The 25,282-nt window shown below is 34.5% G+C and overlaps 1 protein-coding gene across 5 annotated transcripts in view; it reads right to left on the bottom strand.

The window, feature by feature from the left end:
* LOC149807888 (protein phosphatase EYA1-like) overlaps nt 1–25,282 on the bottom strand; it is a 365,190-nt gene that overhangs the window by 9,726 nt on the left and 330,182 nt on the right. For all 5 annotated transcript variants that reach the window (XM_089971692.1, XM_089971683.1, XM_089971677.1 and 2 more), the window contains 6 exons: nt 24,743–24,832; nt 9,484–9,542; nt 6,200–6,360; nt 3,158–3,272; nt 2,461–2,582; nt 532–632 (listed from right to left, as the gene is read on the bottom strand). In XM_089971692.1, the coding sequence (XP_089827818.1) occupies nt 532–632; nt 2,461–2,582; nt 3,158–3,272; nt 6,200–6,360; nt 9,484–9,542; nt 24,743–24,832 (648 nt within the window). The remainder of the gene's footprint in view (nt 1–531; nt 633–2,460; nt 2,583–3,157; nt 3,273–6,199; nt 6,361–9,483; nt 9,543–24,742; nt 24,833–25,282) is intronic.

Raw genomic sequence — 25,282 nt, forward strand, 5'->3', positions numbered from 1 at the left:
TGTCCCTTGTTTTTGACATGTTTGTTTGACACCATTTAAAAAAATTCTGTAAGCAACAGCTTGATCATGCAGATGCTTTGCATGAAAAAATATTCCATTTTAAAACATCTGAGGTACTCCTGTAAAATTAGTCTGGTTCTCTGACCAACTCCTTGACTTCAATATGAAAATCAGATCTGAATCAAACTCGGAAAACCAGTATTTGGATTTTACAACAACCTTATTTTGACAAGTCCATATTTCAATTGTAATTTCCACAAGACCTGAAATCAAACTGTAATGGTTGGCAGGTCTGATACCATCATGACATGTTTGCAATATGCAACGTAAAATTAAGCATTTCTATCTGCTACTAACCATAACAATAGATGTACAAAACAGAATGAACCCAATAAATAAATATTTAAAAAACTAAAGTTCCTTCAACAAATTTTTGTAAATATTTCACTGAAAATGAAAAGAATTGATCTCCTTTATGACCTATTTCCAGTAAACCAGCTGCTGTGACCTATTTTTTCAAAAGAAACTAACCTGTTTTGCTGCAGACTCCTCATCTCGGCCATCTCCAACTACTACATATGTACATTTCCTTCCAAACCGAGATACCACTCTCTCAAAACAGGATTCTTTCCCTGTAAGCCAGACAAAAAATTTATTGTTAAAATGTTAATTTCAGTAAACTTGGTCAAATTACAATTTATTACGGCAAAAATATCAAGGCAATCCTACATGTGCATGCTAAGAGTTTTTATATACAACAAATTGCATGTCAAGCCACTAATCAGGTAGATACAGTGTAAGACGAGGTAGGCCTATTGAATGGCTGATTTTGAATACATTCTCTTTTTTTTGCTGGTTTCCATGTGTAGCGAACTCAATAAGAAGACTATTCAGTATACTTACAGAAGGATAAAAACCTTTCGAGATTTGCTGTAAGCTATCGTATCATACCCAGAATATAGCTTCTGAGACTTATATAAGGTCATCGATGCAACTGACAAATCGTAAGGATGAGAAAAAAATCACCAGGACGAGAAAATCATGCCAACTCACCAGCAATACCATTTCCTATAAAATCAATTTTAACATTTTCTTAAAGCGCAATTTTTATCTTATAGTAATGACCTATAAAAGATTGTTTTCTAATTATCTAAATTTGCATGTTTCAACACTATATCACATCATATTATCAATTTGTGTGTAAGTACACAATTCACACCAAGTCTGATCTCGGGATGTTTTTGTTTCATTGAAATTTTCAGTAGACTATGATGGAATAAAAACTGGTGGCAGATAGGTGTACCTAGGCAATTTGGCAGTATATGAACTGACATTAGAAACAATGTTCTTTTTATGCACTGAAGAGCTTCAAAGGTTAGGTCATTCAGAGTAAAATGATCTCTGCTTAGAACAAATTTTGACATGCAGAAATACTGCAGATTTTAGGTATGCTATATAGAAGTCATGCCTACTATAAACCTAGACTGAATTCTTCCATCTATTGTGCTTAAATAGTTTTTTTGTGTGACTAATATGAATTAAGACGATGCTCAACAAAATGTACTTTCATTTTCTGAGTGACGTATGACTGTGTGCAAAGGGGTAACTTGCATCAACCTTTGGAAAACATTCATCGAACTATTATCAGTGACATTATGTTAAACTACATGACCTTATTTAAGACACATGTGAATACAATATTAAAGTAGGAAGAAAGCGCCCCCCCCCCCCCACATAGGGAAAGTTGTAGGGAAATATGGACTGAATTTCAGTATTTTTGTAGCGAAATCAACTATGTAAGATTTACTGGATATGTAATAAAGGGTATCACACTACTATATTTAATCATCCATGCAGGTAAAACTGAAGAAAAAAAATCATATAAAAGATATGATGAAATAAGTCACTATAACTCTACTCCAGATAAAGGAGGAGCACTTCCCCAATGCAATATAAAATGTGCTTCTGGCACACAAAGCCCAACCAGTGTTTGAGACACTGGCCAGTGAGTAACATTAACATTATATGCCCCTAATACATGCATGGCTGGACAACAACAACAAATTGGTGAACTACATACTTACAGGAATAAATAATTTTGTTTTAACTTTTGCTTTCTTTTTAAAAAATTAGCTTTTAACCCCCCCCCATGATTGCATGTAAATTCACTATCTGCCCATCCTTTATAGGTTGTATCTCTATTTCTATACACCTATTGGGATTAAACTTGCACTCTGGATGCCACAAACCAACAATGAGACACCATAACTATCAGTATGTATATAAACCCAAGTTTTACATTACTATCAGTATAACAATGATTACTTACCTATCTTTGTGGTACTATATATATATATATATATATATATATATATATATATATATATATATATATATATATATATATATATATATATTTTCAATGGAGAAAACTCCTCCGAGACATACAACAGTACTTACCTATCTTTGTGGCACTATATATATTTTCAATGGAGAAAACTCCTCCGAGACCATACAACAGTACTTTGGCTAGTGCTGGCACTAACTGTGTAGTGGTGACTAGCACGTTCACACAATTGGACCTAAAATTAGAGTAGAATAGACGGAATCAAGCAAAATAAACTCAGATCTGGTGAAAAGAACATGCAAAATGTTTCATTCATTATCCATTAATGTTAGAACTTCTGTGATTACAAAGAAAGTATATCACTAAAGTTGTATTTTCTACATCACTGAAGTTGAATTGTAAATAAATGCGGAAAAAAATACAAAGTATGAACAAAGAGACACAAATCTTCTATTTGAAGTAGTTTTTTCCACAGTTCAGTATGTACACTGCTGGACCTAGATTTAATTTTTACTGAATTTTTTTCCCCTGTACATTTCATGACCATATAAATTACTTTCTCATAATTATGTAGAATGATTTTTATGCTTACTGAATACTTGTTTATGAGTCCAAATGCAAACTGCACAGACCCAGTCCTACTGTTGCATACTGTGCAAGCAGATCTGGGTCTGTGCACTTTGTTAGTAGCAATCAGTAGAACAAACAAGATAGACCCCAATCTGCTGCTGCATTATATTAAGGCAGCTCAGGATCTTTGTTGTTTGCGGTTTGACTAGACTTATAAGTGAGAACATATGATAGATTTACCTGGAATTTATTATGCTAAGTGATTTGAGGGCTAACGTCAGCCAATTATCTGTCAATGTCTCAATTTCTTGCCGTAACTGGACCCATGTATCTCGTTTCTGCGGACCTATCAAACCTGCAATAGGAAGAAAATCTGTATGTGCTTGTGAGGTAAAGTGTTTTTTGGCCTTCTTCTAATCCTCTGGATTAGTGCGCGCACAAGCACACTCACACGGCTCGAGAACCCACTCTTCCTCTCATCCTGACCAGGTAAAAACTAGCCGAGCTGAGCTAACTTTAATACGTGTGCATCCTTGAGTCCAGTAGACACAGATTTGCACCTTTAGAATAAACATGGGTGTATTTTTTTAACCCTGAACAAGTGCCGAAGTTTAACAATGCTTAACATCCAGTCTGCATCAGTTCCTACTTGTTATTACAGTAGTCCCCCTCTTGAACGGCCACCCTGACCAGCGGCCACCCGCTCCTTACGGCCAGAATCCGTTGGCACCAACGAGTTTGTGTTCAAAAGTACCCCTCACAAAAGGCCACCCGGTAACACGACCAGCATATAGTGCAATAATATAAAATTTACCCCTCACAAGTGGCCGCATTTTATTTGAATATGTATCCAGAACCAGTATTTTATTCATAACGTGTGTTAAGTAATCCGATTTCTGTTTCCCCTAAGTCAGGTTTTTGTTACTGAAAGAAGTGTTGAGTAAAGTACATTTACCACTAAGGTTAATATTATATCATTTACGCCTCACGAGAAGCCAAATTTATTCCATAAAAACCGAGAAAGACTCAACTTTTAATCCATACAAAAAGGTACGTACATGTAATCCAATTAGCCTTACTGCTGTGTTATCATAAGATGTCCGGTTTAGTCACTGATAATTGTTAAAATTACAATTATTGAACAGTAGTAACAGCTGAGAAGTGGCAGTATCGATGTACAATACCCAAGTCAGCAGGAAAATGGCTTGGTAGCCTTCATGGCTTCCCTTAGTAAGATGTTCAGCTTGTTCACTTTGATAATCAGTGGCTATTACTACTGACAATAATTGTCAAAATTACAAACCCTAACGGCTGCGAGGTCAAATCTGCATGATGTTAATGGTACATATCGAAGCCGTTTTGGCTTCTCTCACTTAGTGTAAAGAAATGTATAAAAACAATAGGGTACCAGACTGTGACTAACAAATCACGTGACAAGATCACTTCCTTTAAAAACACACGGCAATTTGTTTAGATGCATACAAAATTGTTTTATCAGTAGTGTAGTTAGCAACATGAATAAAAGATCAACATGTCATCGAGGAAAATAAAAATTCTCAGTTTAGAGAACGTGAAAGTAATTCAACTGACGTGTGTGTGTGTGTGTGTGTGTGTGTCGTCGAGGATCCTTGCAGAAAAATAATGTCGGGAAGACTCAGATAAACAATAACGTGAAAGATAATGAAACAATTCTGCAGAAGTGGGAAGGTGAAATGGACGGAGAAAGGAAGATTGTTTGAGCCAGGAGACGTTTGCATCCTGATTTGAATGACAAGAAAAAGCAACAATTTTGTCAGTTGAATTGGGATATGACGACTTTACTGCAAGTAACGGATGGTTGCACAGATTTCAAGTGCGACACAACATCAAGTGTTCTGTCCTTAGTGGAGAATCAGCTGATGTTAATAATGAAGTTGTCGAAGATTGGAAGAAAAGACTAAACGATATATGCAGGGGATATGACAGCAAGGATATTTTTAATGTGATGAGACTGGTTTGTTTTTTAGACTGTTACCAACAAAGTGACAGATGATGTGAGCTGTAACATAATTATAAAGACAGTTTTAAAACTATATCAATGGTTATTCATAACATTCTTTTTAAATGATGACACAGTTTGTTTTACATTTATTTCACATCATGCATGTGATTTTTTAATTAAAATATTAAATATTTAAAATTAAATGTACTTGTGACTTTCTTCATATGTATTTACTATTCGCATTTGTCATCCCCCTCTAGAAAGGCCACCCACATTATAAGGCCACTTGCCTGCTGCATTAGGGGTGGCCTTATAAGAGGGGGACTACTGTAGTGTAAAATGAAGCCAACTGTGGGTTTTACACATGTACTGAATACAAGGTTGATCCTAAAAATATTATTATACAGTTATCCAACATTTACAGACACACTTTTCAGTACCTCAAGACCCCTGAGAAGTCAGGAGACAAAGATTGTCAAAATTGTGTGATTTTTGTTCTGGATAGACAGTATTACATTTCACCAATCATTCAAGACTGATGCTTTATTGATATGGTGTCAAGCCATTCAGCAGATATATGCTTTATTGATATGTTGTCAAGCCACTCAGCAGATATATGTAAGTATAATAACTTTTAACAAGAACAATGTTGCTAACTTACAATTTTCATTTTCTCTTACGACATCCACCATTTTTAATACAATGAATATACCACTGTATTCAACTTATTAAGAGACAACAGCTGAATGGACAAAATTAAATTGGGGAATAACCTAGAAACATTCTAAATCTTTTGGTCAATCAGGAATTTCCTTGTTTATCATGCCACTTGTTCTTTATGGGCACCACCCCTAAGTCTATTGTTCAACCTGTTACTGTATATACCTGCATACAAGTTGGGTCCAAAGGTAAACTGCATAGAAACATATGGGTCTATGCATTTTGTTAGAAGTAATCAAAGGGAAAAAAATTGATACAGACCCTAATCTGCCAGTGCATTATGTGATGGCAGATCAGGGTCTATGTTGTTTGCATCTAGATCAAACTTGTACATGAATATATACAGTAATTTCAGCTGTAAATCATAACTGTCCAGCAAATATGCTTTTTGGAAGCAATGGTTCTCTTGCACTAAGCCAATTCTGGCAAACGTTTTCTATCAGAGACATAGAGGTAAGTTTTCTATTTCTGCAAATGATCAATGCCTTTTTGATCTGCAGAAAAGAAATGAGTCTGAGACACTGTCTGGATTGCTTTTGCTCACGGTTGCAGATATTTATGGAATCTTAGCTAAATTTTACCTCCAACATTTGTTCTGTAACTATTGTATATCTCCTTTATACGACGATATCTAAACGCTAGTTTTCTCATCCAGTCTACACCTCCTCGTACACCTGTCGCCAAACACAAGTTGGCATTTGTTGCAGCTGCGTGAAAACCGTCAGCAGCAAAGTTATACGTGCTGAAAAAGAAAAATACAATAATAGACTTTTCATAATTATGAAAAATTAATAAAGTATTGTAGAAAGAAATTTGAGAAATTTAGGGTCGGCTTTAGACTCTTTTTCTTGCAGCTGTTCCAGAAAACATACTTGGGATCCAAGGAAGGCATTTTCAATGTGGAGTAGTCATGAATAAATACAATTTACAATACTGTATCCTTTTCATCTGAATACTTAAAGTTGTTGTTGTGGGGTTTAATGCCATTTTTCAGCACACGATAGGCTATACATGGCGGCCAGTATGAATGGTGGAGGAAGAACCAAAACCAGGAAAGAACCACTGACCCATGAGAAGCTACTGGCAAGCTTTCTCACATACCCACATTGTCCGAATCCGAGACTCGAACCCACGCAGACAGAGGTGAGATGGCAGTGATCCGTAACAGAGAGCGCTTTAGACCACTCCGCCACTCGGGGCCCCCGAACACTTAAAGTAGGCATATATTTATACATAAAAAAACTGCTTTCTCTGGGTACCATGCAAGCTTAACTGGAACAGCAATTATCAATGCACCAATGAATTTTAAAGTTTACATTTGTTTAATAACACTCTAGTCCAAAAAGTATATTGCTGAGTAAATTTTAAAGTAAATTGTCAAATTTCCATTTACTGGAAATGTCTGCTCATATCTTAACAGGTGGGTGTAAACAACTAACCAGTTAGATAACAGTACAAAAATACTGTGTAGGAGGAAATTCCTGTGGTTTTATTTTCATGGTTTTCAGTGAAGCTGAAAATCTGCAAAAATTTAACATACAAAAATTTCGAAAAATTGCACACTTACACAAATTTAACAACTTGACATTGTCTAAAATAGGATTTGCTCTCAACTGCTGAACTTCTAGTTATCAGAAACTGGCAAGATGTGGTTTTTCCCAAGATACCATATCAAGTCATTTATAAGATGAGACTAACTGCAAACTGCACAGATTCAGGACTGCTGGCACATCATGCACTGGTAGATCAGATCTGTTTGTTGCATTTTGTTAAAGAGTAATCAACAGAGCAAACAACATAGATCATGATATGCAGGCACATTATGCTACAACAGGTCAGGATGTTTGCAGTTTGTCTTGACTGATAAGTGCGTGTATTCGGTACTACAACTTGTTATTGTTGTTGTAGCATTTAATGCCATTTTTCAGCACACAATAGGCTATACATGGCAGCCAGTATTAATGGTGGAGGAAGAACCCCGGAAAACCCCGGAAAGAACCACCGACCCACGAGAAGCTACTGGCAAGCTTTCTCACTACAACTTTTAAATCCATTCTTCAAAAAAGCAAGTAAAATAGAAATCTCTCATGAAAGAAGTTACTCAGTTAGCTGGTTGATTTACTTTTGCATTTTTTAAAAAAAAAAGATTTTTTTTTAATACAATAACATTATTGCATGTATACAAATGGAATCAATAGATACGATGAACTCCTCAACATCTGACAATAAGACAGCTCATGAAAATTAAGTGTGTAGGCTGTGTTACCTTGCTTGCATGCAGCTGCCAATAGTTTGGCACTCTTTGAGTCTGTTGTTGGAATTAAACATCAAGCACTTTGTTCTGACTTGATAGATGCCAACATTAAACAAACAAGACAGAACATGTGTGAGGCACCTCTTGGCAATTAATTGACCATCTTGTTTAATCCCCATTAAAATTAAGTGGGATCATTAGGAAACACCTTTATCCTCAAATTATCTTGAAACTGTGATCCCCATCTCTCCTTCCCTAAAACCTATTTCCTAATAAAGAAAATGAATCTTGTGCCAAAAATTCAAAATGCTAAATCCCTGATCATTATTAAACACACAAGTAAGGATCTGAAAAGTTTTAAAATTCTCCACAAATTTAAAATTTGCAATAAATTTGAAGATTTCTCATCTGTGCTACATTCCATGCTTTTCATGTGCCATTTTCCATGCTTCTTGTGAACATCTGTTCTGTGAGGGTACTTAACAAGATTTACAAGGCAACATTAAAGCAAGAATTATGTTTTTAAGAACATCTGTTTATCTACAAGACTCGGCTGGGTTCTTTTAAAGGGCTTATCTAGAATACTCCCAGCAATTTCAGTTTGGCATGTAGTTAACAGTAACAAAGAATAAATCATGCTTAAATAATTGGGCCATTTCTTTTTATATTTAGTACCCCAACACAGCTGAAGAACTTTGTAGTTTTATCTTAATTCAGGGGAAAGTTGCATTTTTACGACTGCTTATCTTCTGCTTATTTAAAGAAAAGTGTATAAAATTCTTGCTGAATTTTTCCACAGGTAGAAAAGAACATCAAAAAACCCCAAAACAAAACACACAAAAATGTGAATATCTAAATTTTTCCAAATCATATACAATTAAAAAAATAAAATGTGAACAGACTCAAATACTGAGGTTATTATCACAGACAGTATAAAGATGCCAAGTTAAAAGTTACTTAAATTCACATAGTATGTAAACTGTATGCCACATTCTTTGGTAGAACATTACTATGTCATTAGTTTGTACCATAACATACCAGGAATCTATGACAAGTGTACTTTGATAGAATATTACCATGTCAATAGTTTGTACCATAACATACCAGGTGTCTACGACACATGTACTTTTGGTTGAATATTACTATGTCATTAGTTTGTACGATGACAAGCAAGAAAAGTGTAACACAAAAACACACAAATAGGTCATTTAGTACTAAGGCAATTGAAATATAGCGTCTTGCACAAGGAAACGTCGTCGTAGATGACCCAGGCTGATCCAACGGTAGGATTCTAAAGTGTACACTTTCAACTGCAAGTTCGTGTCACTGCTTATGACATGCATATCGGGCTCATTACACAGCCTTTAGCACACGAGGTCTGCGTGTTTAAGAAGAATAAAAAAATGCCATTTGCAGGGAAGGCATGTACTGTATATATTCAAGTGCATACCAAGGAGCAATCAGTAGAACATACAACAAAAGACCCTGATTTTGGCACATTATGTGATGATAGATCAGGATTGAATTGAGTATGTAAGGTAAAACAAAGCACATTTTTTTTTCAATGGAAATATTGAATATTCCACAAAAGGAAATATAATTCAAACTAACCTAAGATCCTGTCCATTGTCATCTGAAGACACATCATCTATATGTACTTGATCACATTCCTGAAAGAAAAAATGCAGATATTTTGATTAAATGTTAAAAAAAATTTAAAACTACTCCATTCCACCATAAACTGCTCCCTAAGGCAATAAATAGTCTTGCCATGCCCAAACAACCTATGCCTGCACATTTCTTCTACAAATTTTGCAAGAATATTTTGAAATTGTTTTTACTGGTATAATTAAAAGATCATAAATAGAAACAAGTCTAAAAGTTCCACGGCCGTGCAAGTTGTTCAGGTGTTAACTACTTTTATCTGGAATTATTTCCAAATATTTTCTTCAAAGATTAAATTTAGCATTGTGGAATAATATATTTCCCTGCTCACTACTAGAGCTTTAAATTGAGGAACATGTGAAACCAAAGTTATGAGTAGACAGAACATCAGGGGCTATAACAACTCAAAGATGTGGAATGTGGGGTATCAATCTCCTTTAAGCATTTGTCAATACATGCAGCATCCCATCTTAAGATGGGATGCTGATCAATATGGGCCATACAATTCAAAGTCCAATGATCTACCAATTGAACTAAGTCCCCAAATAAAGAATACAGGTGAAGCTTTATCATGCAATAGTATCATACATGACTTGATAATCAATTTCTGATGACACTTTACCTTATGTATCATGTATGGGGGGCATTTATGACTCAATCTCTCTATAACTCATACAAGATAAAACACCATATGATGTAAGTAAAAGTTAATTGCTTTCTGAAACCATCAAACCTTACAAGACTGACATTGATGCAAGCCATATTTATTAGGTTTCAGTGAGAAATCTCCAAGTGAAGAGGTTTGTGTTGCAATACATATGCCGTATGAACAAACTTGAAAGTTTGCTGAAAAAGCTGTTACTTGCATGAAATGGGGTCCAGAAAGTTTGTAACTTAAAAATTAGAACGCTTAAGACAAAATACAGAAGGACCCTGACCTGCAAGTATTATTTCAGTAAGGTTCCAGTTCTATGTGAACTAAACACCAGTATAACTGGGGATGGGAGGCATACAGCTTGTAGGAGAAGCACCTGCTATCCAGTACTGCTGACATGTTCCTAGCAACCCACCAAGTTGCTGAATTTAATTAGGGCATTTTATTAGAACCATCTGTCTCATGCCCCCTTGATTGACAAATCAATAGAAAGGGAGCAATAAAACTGTTAAAAAGGTAAAGTTCTCTAGCCCAGGGGGCCATAGAGTACTAATAAAGAATGGGAAAGGAACCTTTTTTTCCCTACTGGACATTATGGTAAAAACAAGAGAACTTGGTCAAAATGCTGTCATTTTACAACTGACCAATCATAGTTTCCATTCTTTTCAAATCTGCTTGGAAATTTCCTTCTTTATATATTTTTTAACACATTCACCTGTTGTTTTCAAACTTCCATTTGATTTGATAGAACACCCAAGATTTGAGCTCCTTTGAAGAAGTAGGGATCCTGTTCTTATAAAATTTTCTGTTTATTATGTTCATATATAAATTTAGCCTATTATTATTTTTTTAAAGACCACGTTTACGTGTGTAGTATCTTTTTATTATCTATCAAGAGATGAGAACTGAATACTTTCTTTACTGTCCATGCAATAATATGCAAATATTAGAGAGCCAAGACGAGGATTAGTTCCATGCAACTGGACCATCTTCTTTAAACAAAGTTGTTATTATTATTCTAAAAAACAATTCAAAATGAAAAATTGCATTCCATTTGTGGTTTTTATCTTCATGATCTGTTATGTTCATCTTCGTTCTCTACACAAAATAATCCTGCTGAATTATTGTTATTCCACTTTATTTCATGGAAATTTTATCAATGTTAATGTAATATTTAAAAGGCTCTACAATTAAAAAAAAAACTGAAACTAAATCTCTGTAATTCAAAACACTGTTAGTACTGAACACAATAATTTAATGAAAGGAACAACATTTATGTTGTCCAAGATTAATGGTTCCAATTAGTGACCTAATAAGGCAAAACTGTCACTGATCCCTTAAATATTTTCTCTTGTCATCCATTTAAGATTCAACTGATGAAGATGTTTACTATATTCTTATTTATTTTCTTTCAACTGCCTCACAACTTATTTGATGATGTATCTGTGACTATTTAAAAATAACCCAGCCATTCATGTGTCTGTGAGTTCAGGACCGTTTCATAGTAGACAATGGGAAATTTGTGGAAATGCAATGTAATCTTTTATGTAACCACAGATCATATAACATTGCATTTCCATATATTTCCCAGTTAAACAGGGACAGTCCCTACTATTATAATCACAATATGATGTATTTCTGACCCTAAAATCAAGCAAATTTTTACATAATCTATGAAATACATTATATTAGTGACATACAATTTTTGCTCAGTGTCAAGTACATATACTGTTTCTTCATTGCTTGACGGGGGAGGGGGGCCTGGGTTTCTGTGTGGTCTAAAGTGTTCGCCTTTACATATCACCCAAACATCTCACCTCTGTCAGCACGAGTCTTGTCTCCACCAATGTGGGCATCTGAGTAAGCTTACCAGTAGCTTTATGATGGTCTGTGGTTCTTCCTACATCAAATATACTGCCTGCCATGTATTGCCTATTATGTGTTGATAAATGGCATTAAACCCCACAAAACCAAACGAATCTTTGCTCAAGCATATACGCTGTTATTAGCAGCATGTTACAGTTTTACAAATAAAGCAATCACGCTGAGTTTATAAAAATCTTGTGCTCCGTAAAATGGTGTGATTTAAACTATTTGGAAAGGACAGAACACCTCATTATAATCAATAATATATGTACGCAGCATCCCAAATCATTTTGTAAATGCAGACAGTGTCAGACTGGGTCACAAAGAGCCTTGGCCAACGCATGCACACACACACGCTTCTTTTTCTCATTTGTTATTGCTAATATCAGCCAATCAGGCCTAGTTTGACTACTGGCATCATCTTGCAAAATCAGCCAATCAGGCCCAGTGTGACTACTGGCATCATCTTGCAAAATCAGCCAATCAGGCCTAGTGTGACTACTGACATCATATTACACAATGTAGATAAGCTTCTAGGTCCATCATATTACACAATGTAGATTAGCTTCTAGGTCACACAAACTGGTTTTTTAATTATACTTTTAACATGTAATTGGTGTGTGTGTGTGATTTAGATTTTTAACAAATTTAGCTTTTAAAAAATTTTCAGTCATATTGCTACGATGTTTGCAATGTGACAGTTCATAGTGATGTCTAGCACTGGGGCATCATGCTGCCGACATGTAGCATGATGTCCCACCCAGTCACATTATCCTGACACCAGGCCAACCAGTCCTAACACTAACCTCTTAATGCTCAGCGCCTGGCGAGGCAGCTGTTAGTACCATTTTTGTAAGTCTTTGGTATGACTCGGTCCGGGTTTGAACCCGCGACCTCCCACATCTGAGGCAGACGCTCTAATCACTAGGCCACCACAGCGGTAACATGTAATTGCCTACTGCAAGCTGAGGAAATGTGAGCTGAGTGCCTTTTCTAAGGACACACCAAAGCCATTGATCTGGGTGGGCACTGAACCTGCAACCCTTGTATTACAAAAGCTGATGCTCTACAATTCAGTCGACTTCCATAAAAATGCTAAATCTAAAAATACAAATTTTCTTATACATGTGGACAAGTATGACTTAAGAGAAATTTACTGAATGGTCCATACTTTCTTCTTACAAATATTTCATCATAACCAACTGTATATTTGAACCCAAAACCACCGTTTAGATCAACACCTTTCTGAAAAGTGAGTTTCCATCATGAAATTAAGCAATGTATCATTTTTATTACATTACACTTGTCAAATGATCCTAGCTTTCTAGCCTAAAGCTACATGTAATTGGTGAATGGACTGTATAAAATTTCACCATCTGAACCAAGATCTAACTGATAAGGAGCCTGCTTTCATAATTTTCAAGGCCTAAGGGAGTTAACCATGCCAGTTTTGTAAATAAGCTCTTCTCTGATAGAGATTAGTTTTGATCATAATAGCAATATGGTCACTCAAAGGTCTTCTATTCTGGAGTTTAGGATCAGACCAATGGTGTATTTCAGAAAACAAATCTGACTCAATTTGCTTGACGAGGTTCAAGAATTAGTGGAAGTTCTATCAAGACTGATTTGACTGGTAATCTCTAACAGGTTACATCTTAAGCACAAATTCTCAAGTAGCTACATTCCTTCCAGGAATTTGGTCCTATTTTTTTTTTGTCTTCCTCAGTCTATTGCTGTTTATTATACTCTGACAGGATCACCTTGTTTCTCAGTTGGTAAGAAGTACTCCCACTGTAATCATGTTCCTAATTACTCACACAGTCATCATGTTGTTGATAATTACTCCCACTTCTGTTGTACACATTCATGCAATTTAGCTTTGAATACTGATTTTTTTTTATTTGCTGATTGTACTTCCAACAATTCCTGTTGTTCATATTCTGGGAATTGAAAACAATCTTTTCTTTTTTTTAAATGTTTTTATTCCATATTTTTCTACAAAGTCTTTAAATGTCAAATGTATCTCTTGTTGCATTTGTTCTGTTGCAGGTTTAATGCCATTTTTTTTCTCAGAACGCAATTGGTTATATACATGATGGCCAGTATAAATGGTGGAGGAAGAACATAGGAAAACTCCAGCAAGAACCAATAAACAGTGTTCACTGAAACTGCTTTTATCAGGTCCTGAAATTAATTTTTATTTTGACATTTTTGTTTTACTGTTTAACACTAGATTAAAAATGTGCCTGAAACTGCAGTAATTTCATTTTTACAGGTCAAAAGCTATACTTTATACGAGGTCAAAGTGACTTTTGTTTGGTAAAAAAACAAGAAACCTTAAAATGATGTAACATGGGAAGAAAAGCTAGTTAATTAAATTTAGAAAACTTTATGAATACCTGATGAACTGTTAAAGGAAACATGACTGAATTTATTTTTAGAACCAAAAGTTTTTCCACCCTTCTTACCTGTACTAGACTTCTAAAACTGCAATGTTACGTTATCCTAGACATGTAACATAGGACTCATTTTGGAACATAGTCCACAACTTTATTCTCATTTTTTAAAATCAATCCTTTTAAACATGCAAAAATACAATGAAGACTCAACGACCTTGTACTGGATTAGCTACTGTATCTCACTAAACTGCTGATTTATGACCTTGAATTTCACCCCCCCCCCCCGGTCTTACTCATCCTATGACAATAAATCTATTGCTGTATCAAAATTATGGTATACTATTCCTAGTGAAATATAAAATTCCAGTTCTTGTACAATGACCATTTTGCTTCACCACTATTAACATCAAGACCTATTTTCTAATTTTATTGTAAAACATATTTCCTCTCCGTTTATTGTTTTTAATTTCATGATATCATCCAATACTATTTTACATGTCATTTCTGTCAGTGTTTTAAGTAGGATTACAAGTTTTAACTTGTGTATATAGTTATGTATTCCATATACATTTTTATGAGGTCCATATTGGTGATTAGCTTTCATGATAATTATGTTATCTCTTAAAATGCAGTCTATTATTATTATTATAATTATTAATATTATTATTGTCAAGACACTTTATACTGGTATATTTCGCTCAATGTTTTACATTGATGCAACACAGGCCAATACAGCACCTATGCTACATCTCTGAGCCTGCTGGGGCAACAGATGTGTAAGCCTGTGTGCCCACTATCATAGTTCTTACTGTGTTACAGTCTTGCTGCAGGTCTTTTGTATTACAGTCTTGCTACAGATTCTTTTGTATTACAGTTTTACAAAAGGTCTTCTGTATTACAGTCTTGCTATAGGTCTTTTTTATTAGTCCTGCTACAGGTCTTTTGTATTACAGTCTTGCTACAGGTCATTTGTATTAGTCTTGCTATAGGTCTTTTGTATTACAGTCTTGCTATAGGTCTTTTGTATTATAGTCTAGCTACAGGTCTTTTGTATCAATCTTGCTACAGGTCTTTTGTATTACAGTCTTGTTACAGGTCTTTTGTATTACAGTCTTGTTACAGGTCTTTTGTATTACAGTCTTGCTACAGGTCTTTTGTATTACAGTCTTGCTACAGGTCTTTTGTATTACAGTCTAGCTACAGGTCTTTTGTATTATAGTCTAGCTACAGGTCTTTTGTATTACAGTCTTGCTACAGGTCTTTTGTATTACAGTCTTGCTACAGGTCTTTTGTATTACAGTCTAGCTACAGGTCTTTTGTATTATAGTCTAGCTACAGGTCTTTTGTATTATAGTCTAGCTACAGGTCTTTTGTATTACAGTCTTGGTACAGGTCTTTTGTATTACAGTCTTGCTACAGGTCTTTTGTATTACAGTCTTGCTACAGGTCTTTTGTATTATAGTCTAGCTACAGGTCTTTTGTATTACAGTCTTGCTACAGGTCTTTTGTATTACAGTCTAGCTACAGGTCTTTTGTATTATAGTCTAGCTAAAGGTCTTTTGTATTACAGTCTAGCTACAGGTCTTTTGTATTACAGTCTAGCTACAGGTCTTTTGTATTATAGTCTAGCTACAGGTCTTTTGTATTATAGTCTAGCTACAGGTCTTTTGTATTACAGTCTTGCTACAGGTCTTTTGTATTACAGTCTCGCTACAGGTCTTTTGTATTATAGTCTAGCTACAGGTCTTTTGTATTATAGTCTTGCTACAGGTCTTTTGTATTATAGTCTTGCTACAGGTCTTTTGTATTACAGTCTAGCTACAGGTCTTTTGTATTACAGTCTAGCTACAGGTCTTTTGTATTATAGTCTAGCTACAGGTCTTTTGTATTATAGTCTTGCTACAGGTCTTTTGTATTACAGTCTTGCTACAGGTCTTTTGTATTACAGTCTTGCTACAGGTCTTTTGTATTACAGTCTTGCTACAGGTCTTTTGTATTATAGTCTAGCTACAGGTCTTTTGTATTATAGTCTAGCTACAGGTCTTTTGTAACAGGTCTTTTGTATTACAGTCTTGCTACAGGTCTTTTGTAACAGGTCTTTTGTATTACAGTCTTGCTACAGGTCTTTTGTAACAGGTCTTTTGTATTACAGTCTTGCTACAGGTCTTTTGTATTATAGTCTAGCTACAGGTCTTTTGTAACAGGTCTTTTGTATTACAGTCTTGCTACAGGTCTTTTGTATTAGTCTTGCTATAGGTCTTTTATATTACACTCATGCTAAAGTATTGCTTTAGGTCTTTTGTATATTAGTCTTGCTATAGATCTTCGAGTCTTTTGTATCACAATCTTGCAATAGGTCTTTGTATTACAATCTTGCTATAGGTCTTTGTATTAAAGTCTTGCTATAGGTCATTTGTATTACAATCTTGTTTTAGGTCTTAGTATTATAATCTTGCTACAGGTCTTTAGGTCTTCTGTATTTCATTCTTGCTGTATGTCATTTGTATTACAGTCTTACATTAGTTCTTTAGGTCTTTTGTATTATAATTTTGCTATAGGTCTTTAGGCCTAATGTATTTCAGCCTTGCTTTAGGTCATGTTATAGTTTTTTTTATATTTGTCTTGCTATAGGTCTTTGAGTCTTTTGTATTTCAGTCTTGGTATAGGTTTTTGTATTAAAGTCTTGCTATAAGTCTTTAGGTCTTTTGTACTTCGGTCTTGCTAGAAGTATTTAGGTCTTTTTTATTACAGTCTTACTCTAGGTCTTGAAGTCTTTTGTATTACAGTCTTGCTATAGGTCTTTAGTTTTTTTTGTATTACACTCTTGCTATAGGCCTTTTATATTACATTCTTGCTATAGGCCTTTTATATTACATTCTTACTATAGGCCTTTTATGTTACATTCTTGCTATAGGTCCTTACATCTTTCGTACCATCAGGTTGCAATTATCACAGACATCTTTAATTTGGGGCCCCGAGTGGTCGAGTGGTCTAATGCGCTCTCCGTTACGGATCACTGCCATCTCACCTCTGTCTGCGTGGGTTTGAGTCTCGGATTCAGCTAATGTGGATATGTGAGAAAGCTTGCCAGTAGCTTCTTGTGGATCAGTGGTTCTTGTATAGCCTATCGTATGCTGAAAAATGGCGTTATACTTTACAACAACAACAACAACATTTCTAATTTGAAAAGAATCATACAGGTCTGAAGTATTTATAAAATATTCACTTGTCATTTTTTATCTTTAGATTTTCAAAATTAAAAGTATTCATGACAATTATCATCCTGCAAATGGTATTTTCCCAAGTAATATTCTTTCTGCTGGGTCCCATATCATGGCAAGACATGAGAATCATTCTTGCGTGTGTACATGCGGCCTATAGGTTGGAGATATGCATGTACATGATTATTTGTCATCAGTTTCAGTGTGGAGAATGGATTTAAGATGTAAACCATTGTTAAGAAAATTAAAATTAATGTTCTCTATCAGATCTGCATTAACAGCTGGTTTATTATGAAATGCCAAATTACCTCAAAATCAATACTGACATTCTTGTTGAAATATTGATTTTTCCAAGGTTTTGTTTGAAAGATAAAGGACTGGCAAAATCCACAGATCTCTGTGTTGATAGTAATTTGAATCATACTAATACTTCCTCACAATGAAACTGGCAACTGTGATGGCGGCAAAGCAAGGTGTTATTGATTACAACTGACTCAGACACCTTAAAATATTTTGATGATGGCTCCTAGCAATGATCATTCATCTTCTATCCCACTTCTGCCACCATATCATAATTTCATTAAATAGTCTTAATATTTAAATACTGCAAATGTGCAACACAGAATTCTTTGTAATCAACTCATATGCAATGCAGTCACTGAATGATTCTGCTATTTAATCTGATTAATACTTGTATAAAATTGGCTTTCTCATTAAATTTAATTTTTTAGTATGCATCCATTATTTTATGTTAATGCAGGACATTGCACAGTTATCAGCCTTCCATATGTTAGGTGCAAAAAGGTCATAAAATCTGAATCAAAGTAACATTTGATCACCATCATTGTCAGGACTATGATCAATTCAGAGCAGGTGCTATTGATTACATCCAAAAAGTTTTAAACAATTCTTGCTACACATGTGCTTGTTTGAGGCTTTTCCCACATAAATTCTGCTTTTGCCACCAAATTTGTTTTGAACTGTAATATACACACCTTGCTACATTCAAGGTATAACAAGGTCTAGAAATTTGAATCAAATACAGTATAAACTCATTAATACAAAATAGCAAGAACAATTACTCCACAGTCAAACCTGCTATAATGGTCTCCTTGAATCCAATTCCCATATCCCTTCCACCTTGACACTTTCATTAAAAGTTAACAGATTCAGCCAATGTGGGTATGTGAGAAAGCTTGCCAGTAGCTTCTCATGGGTCAGTGGTTCTTTCTGAGGTTTTCCCGGGTTCTTTCTCCACCATTAATACTGGCCACCATGTATAGCCTATCATGTGCTGAAAAATGGCGTTGAACCCTACAGCTACAACTAAAGGTTAATATTTAACAGTTAACTGCTTTTGGCCAGGTGTTTCCTAACTATACAGTAGTTTCTTACTGCTTAAAGTGGTCACTTGTTCAAATGACCATGTAACCGAAGCATTAGTTTTCGCAAGAAAGGAATTGTTTAGGTAAATAAGTGTCATATGAACTTAGTGTAAACTTGCCTTATCGTTTTTGTGTTCACCAAAGAGAGATCACCCTGTTAGTGCAACTTTAAACTGGCTAATCTCTTCAATGATATTTGAAGAATTTGAATATAATCATATCCTAAAAAAATCTGCTGATGAGTAAACACTCAAGGTTAATCTCATTCTTATTGCACCCACCCCACCCCTTTTCTTTTGGGATGGATGTTCTGATGACTGAAACCAAACGTATTCATTATAATAGTGAACTAATTTTATCCCGAATTTGCTTGAGTTTTGCAAATTTTATCTATTCAACACTTTTTATTAGTGATTCTTGCTTGTTCTTATTGTTATATTACTGATAATCAAATTCAGTTTCAAACACTGTGTCAGATAAGTGGACTGTATTTATTTTAAATGAAAAAGTAACGACAGGAAAATTTTAATAGTATGTAAACATATGCTTAAATGTGAATGTGCAAAATGCATTGCGATCGATTAACCTCAGTTTATGGTGCAATTTTACTATGGTGTTTATCATTCAATGTAATGTTTTTCTTCCAGTTAATAAAATTACATCCATAAGCACAAGCAATGGCTTGCTGAACCTGCCTCATAAACCAAACTTTTGTTGTTATTTCATGTTTCAGACAAAGGTACTCGTATATTTTCGACTAAAAAGAAAAATGGAAAGATTTGTTTTTAAGTGTTTACTACTGCAATCAAAAGAAAAAATAAGCATTAGTCAAATTACTGGCCACCTGGACAACAAAACCAGTGTAATGATATATACCAGAAACATAAAGTAAGAAGGGAAACATTATAAATTGACCAGTACTGCATCTGTATTTTGGATCTGTCTCTAATCAATCTCTATTTATCTACGGATACGAAGAAACATTTTTTGTATTTCCATCTGGTATTATTGATGAGTGTGTAGATTTACAATTGGTATCTGTTTGCTTTTGTCTCGTTAGTATAGGAAAGCTCTATGAATAGGATTCAACTGCTTAAGGATGATTCCATTAATAATGGGGGGGGGGGGGTTTGACAAATTTTGCTTCTATCTGGTTAACTGGTAAAAGATGCCAATCAAATAAGATCCCAAACTGAAGTCTTACTGATGTCTAATAAGGTTTACAAAACAAATGCTCATTACATTTACAGGAACATCTCATCTACTTATCACAATTATAGTGACCGTTAAGTATGTACATGTATCAAATGTTTATTATTTACAATAACATCTCCATTTGTCAAATTTTAATTATTTTTAGTGATATCCATGTATCAAATTATTGTTACATTTACAGTCATGTCTCATCTATGTATGAAATTCTCTTATTACATTTACAGTGACATCTCTTGTATGTTTCATATTTTTACATTTACAGTGACATCTCATCTGTTTCATATTCTTATTACGTTTACAGTGACATCTCAGTTTCATATTCTTATTACATTTACAGCGACGTCTCATCTGTTTCATATTCTTATTACATTTACAGTGACATCTCATGTATGTTTCATATTCTTTTTACAGTGACATCAAGATTAGTTACTAAATACCCATGTAATTTAACATGCTTCATCTAGCTTTTGATACATCTGATCAATCCATTATCACAGACCCAGATCTAATTACTTAGGTGTCTCCTTTGACATCTATCTGTGCATATACATTTTTTTATACAAAGTGAATACAATTTTCATAAATCCCAGATCATTCTGAATTTCATTTATACTGTAAAGTTACAAATAGTTTGAAAGCATACCAGTGAAGATAAACTGCATTTGCGTTTTGTTCCATGTCAGGGGAAAGAACTTGACTGGTACAGATTATGAATATATATCTGTTAGATGGCCTCAAACTTGTTCTATCCACTGATTCAGAAGAAAAAAAACCAAATCCTAGCATGAAACACTGGTGCATTGTGACTGTTTCGACTGTGACTCTGTCTCATCTATGCAGCAAATGCTAATTTGAAGAAAAAAAACAAAAAAAAAAGGACTCCATTGTGCCTGTTCCTATAGTAACGCTGTCTCATCTATGCATCAAATGCTAACTTGAAAAACTCTTGCATTATGCCTGTACCTATGACAGTCTTTTGCATGTTCAACTGGTGAAGTAATATTTATTCAATAATTAACAATTTAAAAAACATCTTTCATCCATTAATACAGATGACAAAGCAAAGAATATATTATCTGGAACAATACTGCATAATATATTTTCACCAGAAAAACAAGATGGTTCTTTTGAAGGATCATGATTTACATTTACACATCATTAGTTTTAACTCCTCAAAGTCAAGGCTCATGCTTTCATTTTCAATGAAGATGCTGGTAAAAGACTAAGTTTCCTTCTTACTTCAAACTGGATCCATAAATGTCCCCAATTCTACCAGTTCCTTTGATATGTAGAAAATATTACATATTTGGTCCATACATGACCAGATGGGTGATATTTTACGCATTTTGGGGAATTTTGCTTGGTTACAGGTATTGGACCCATGATTTTTGACTGCAGGCTCTCCTTTTCCCCCAATTTAAATCTAACAAGAAGTCTAACATTTTGACAAAAACTCTGGAACTGATGTTATTTGCCTAGCAAAAATCTGGTTGTAACAATAGTGTATATTTGGATTTAGTCAGGTTGATTAAATGAAAGCTTTGGCTGTTGAACGCAGTGGTTGATCCCAGCCCACTGCATATCAAAGCTGAATTCTGAAGGACCTATAATATCCTGTTATCATACAAGACTTTTGAACAAAATAATGTCTCATGGTAGTCAGAATTTGAGAACAATCGGACTTTTTAAAACGAAATTGGGCTGTGTGAAGAATTTAGAGATAGGTTATTGATCAAAATGCTGGTACACAAATTGAAACAAGTTTAGTCTCTGTACACAACAACTTGTACAATCCCTACATGACACTGTCAACAGTCTGTCTCTACATGACAACTTGTACAGTCCCTACAGGACTTGTACGACCCTTACATGACAACTTGTACAAAGATTAGTTCTACCTTTTATTTAAACTCCTACAAACCTTATCTTTAATTGCTATTTTATGCAAATCTTTCAAGTTTCTTTGTGGCTGAGTCAGTGAGTACCTTTTGTTATTTCCAGTTTTACAATTCATTGCATTCATTTTGGAGATTAAATATGCCATACATTTGATATGACACTTACACAATGTTTACAATTCTGGAGATTAAAGTAATATGCCATACATTTGATACAAAGTTTACACAATGCTTCAAATTTGGAAGATTGCAGTAATATGCCATTTATTTGATATAAAACTAACACAATGCCTAAAATTTGTTTGATTACAGTAATATGCCATACATTTTATACAAAACTTATACAATGCTTCAAATTTGGAAGATTACAGTAATATTCCATATATTTGCTATAACATTAACACAATGCCTAAAATTTGTGAGATTACAATAATGTAGCAATGAAGATTATATGTAACACGTACACATCTTCAGCATACATGATACAGTTGTATATTTCCTTCCAAGTTGAGTCCAAATGCAAACTACAGAGACTTGGATATACCACTGCATAATGTACTGGTAGATCTAGGTCTGTGCAGTATGTTAGGAGTGATTTATAGTCCAAACAAGACAGACCCTGATTTTCTGGTTCATCATTGGAAGGCATATCAGAGTCTGCTGTTTGCAGCTGGATTACATACAGTACATATCATGATGATTGGGAGTTTTTCAGGCTGCAGAGACCTGCAGTACAAATTGACTCTTATTCAGTACACTCCAAATGTTATAATAGAGCAAAAGCCTTTGAGAGTCCCTCAATCCCACATTACATGTCAAGTAGTATTCAAAGCAGATGATGGATTTGTCAAGTATTCAATTAAGATATGAACACCTCTGAAAGCCTGTCCCTCTGAGACTTTATAACATTACAGTATTTCTTCTCTTGGCTCCCAAAATAAACTGAAAGGGGGCAGGGGCATAGCGCAACAAGGAAACATAACAGAGAAAAAAAGGGGAGAGGAGGTGAAAGTGTGTGATTGGACAAAGCTTTCTAAATTAAAAATACGACATTCCTTTGTGAAAGTTGTGGAGGGGCTTATCATGGAAGAAATATGATAACTACTTGAAGCTGATTTGAGGAGGCAAGCTGAGTGAAAATGCATCAGGATCGATGCTGTTTACCAGAGCTGATTGAGTGGTTGGTCAGCTGAGGATAAATTGTGGGAGGGGCAAGTGCTAGATTTTTCATGGATACTGGCCAACAGACAAATTGCATTGCAACAAATAAACAGATAATTTCACTTCACTTGCAACAAGTATCAGTTCCATTTTGTCCAATTTTATACTTGTGTTAGTTATTTAATATCTGCACTTTATGACTGCATTTACAGGCTCAAAATATTTCCCCGCTCTGTCCCATTAAAAACAGTTATTCTGATCTTTTCCTCACCATATTCTTGTCGGATTTCAAGTTTTGAAAAAAGATTTGTTTCTTAGTAAAGAAAAAATCCCATGTAACCTGTCTATAAAGGAAAATCATGGGGCCTCATAATATGTCCCATATAAACAGATGTACTTTATATACAAGTATTCTGATACAGATGATATGTCTTTAATACCATCATTCTTTATGAAGTATTATCAACAAGTGTCCTTTATGAAAGTGTCCTTTATACAGATGATCTAAATAAAAAAAGATTTACAATCATTCATCATAAATGTTTTATAAACATATATCCTTTAAAAACAAATGTAGGTTAAAGTCCACACATATAATGTCTGCTATGACTAGGTGTCCACTATAAAGGTGTCACTGAAGTTACTTATCCCTCCCCCCATCAACCATGATAACAATACAAATGTAAGAAGGATTTGAACTTACGATTCTATCCAATTACCTTTTTTGTGTGGTACAAAAAAAGGTGATTTTTTAAAAAGGGATGAGGATAAATCATATCCTTTTATCTGTACAACAATATAAAATATATCTGGTAATAATTCAGGAAAAAAAACTTAAAAAAAAATATAGTATATACCAATCTTCACCACGAATTGAACCAACGAAAATTAACTTGACCTTACACTCCAAACACAACACCCACCACACCCCAATCCCAATTTACTTCACTTGTAGATTTAAAATAATGGTTGGTTTATAATGGGCTAATCTACTACGACAACTTCCATTTTTTGGACATTTTTTAAAAACAATGTTTCTGACCAAAACAGCAAGTAACACTGCAGGAGAAACGCCCTTGTAGGCAAGCTAAAGGTTTTGAGTCAAATATCTTCAACAAAACAGAATTCTATCTATAAAGGTTAGGGCAGTTCAATTTATTGCTTTAAAGTCACAAAATGTTTGTTTTAATTGTTGACATCATACTTTTGGCAAAAACATATTTCTGCATCACATAGCATAATTTGAAATCTTGCATTTTCAAATGTGAAATAAAAGGCCAGAAGTTTCACATAATATGAAGAAAAAAATTCACCTAATATTTCTGTATATTTTAACTCTTATGTATGTAATAATAAAGATATGCCACAAGAAAGAAGGTCAAATACAAACAACATATTTACTCACCTCTAGGTCATTGAAAAATAAATGAGTATCGGCCAAGTTGAATATCATCTCTTCCATTCGCAAGCCAAGCTGCACCGAAGACTGGGGATCCTGAAATACAGAAACAAATGATGAAGAGTTTCTCTTTTTTGCAACTTTTCCTTTGTACAAGATTGTGTGAGAAAGGGCCATCTCAGAGAAACTAGACTGGTCTCTCAATAAAGGAAATGACCCGGTCACAATTACTGTCCTAGGGATCTGCTTCACTGATAAAATAATTATGCAAGACACAACCTTCCTTGGACAAGACTTAACAATTACATAAGGTGATGTATAATTAGGGTGTATTTATGAAATTCCTGATGTGGGTCATGCAACCATCGCCCTTAAAACAACATCAACAACAACAACAATACCAAATGAACAGATTCAAACATAGATCCACATAATGAAGAAAAAAAAAAAAGAATGGTACAAGATCAATTATAGTGAGACCCCCTTCCCTCAAGAATACAGGTTTTAAATTTAAAATCAACCCATTTTTAATGTTATCTGTAAAAA

This window comes from Sinohyriopsis cumingii, chromosome 1, assembly GCF_028554795.1.
Source record: "Sinohyriopsis cumingii isolate HCF-2022 chromosome 1, ASM2855479v2, whole genome shotgun sequence".
Taxonomy (NCBI): Eukaryota; Metazoa; Mollusca; class Bivalvia; order Unionida; family Unionidae; genus Sinohyriopsis; species Sinohyriopsis cumingii.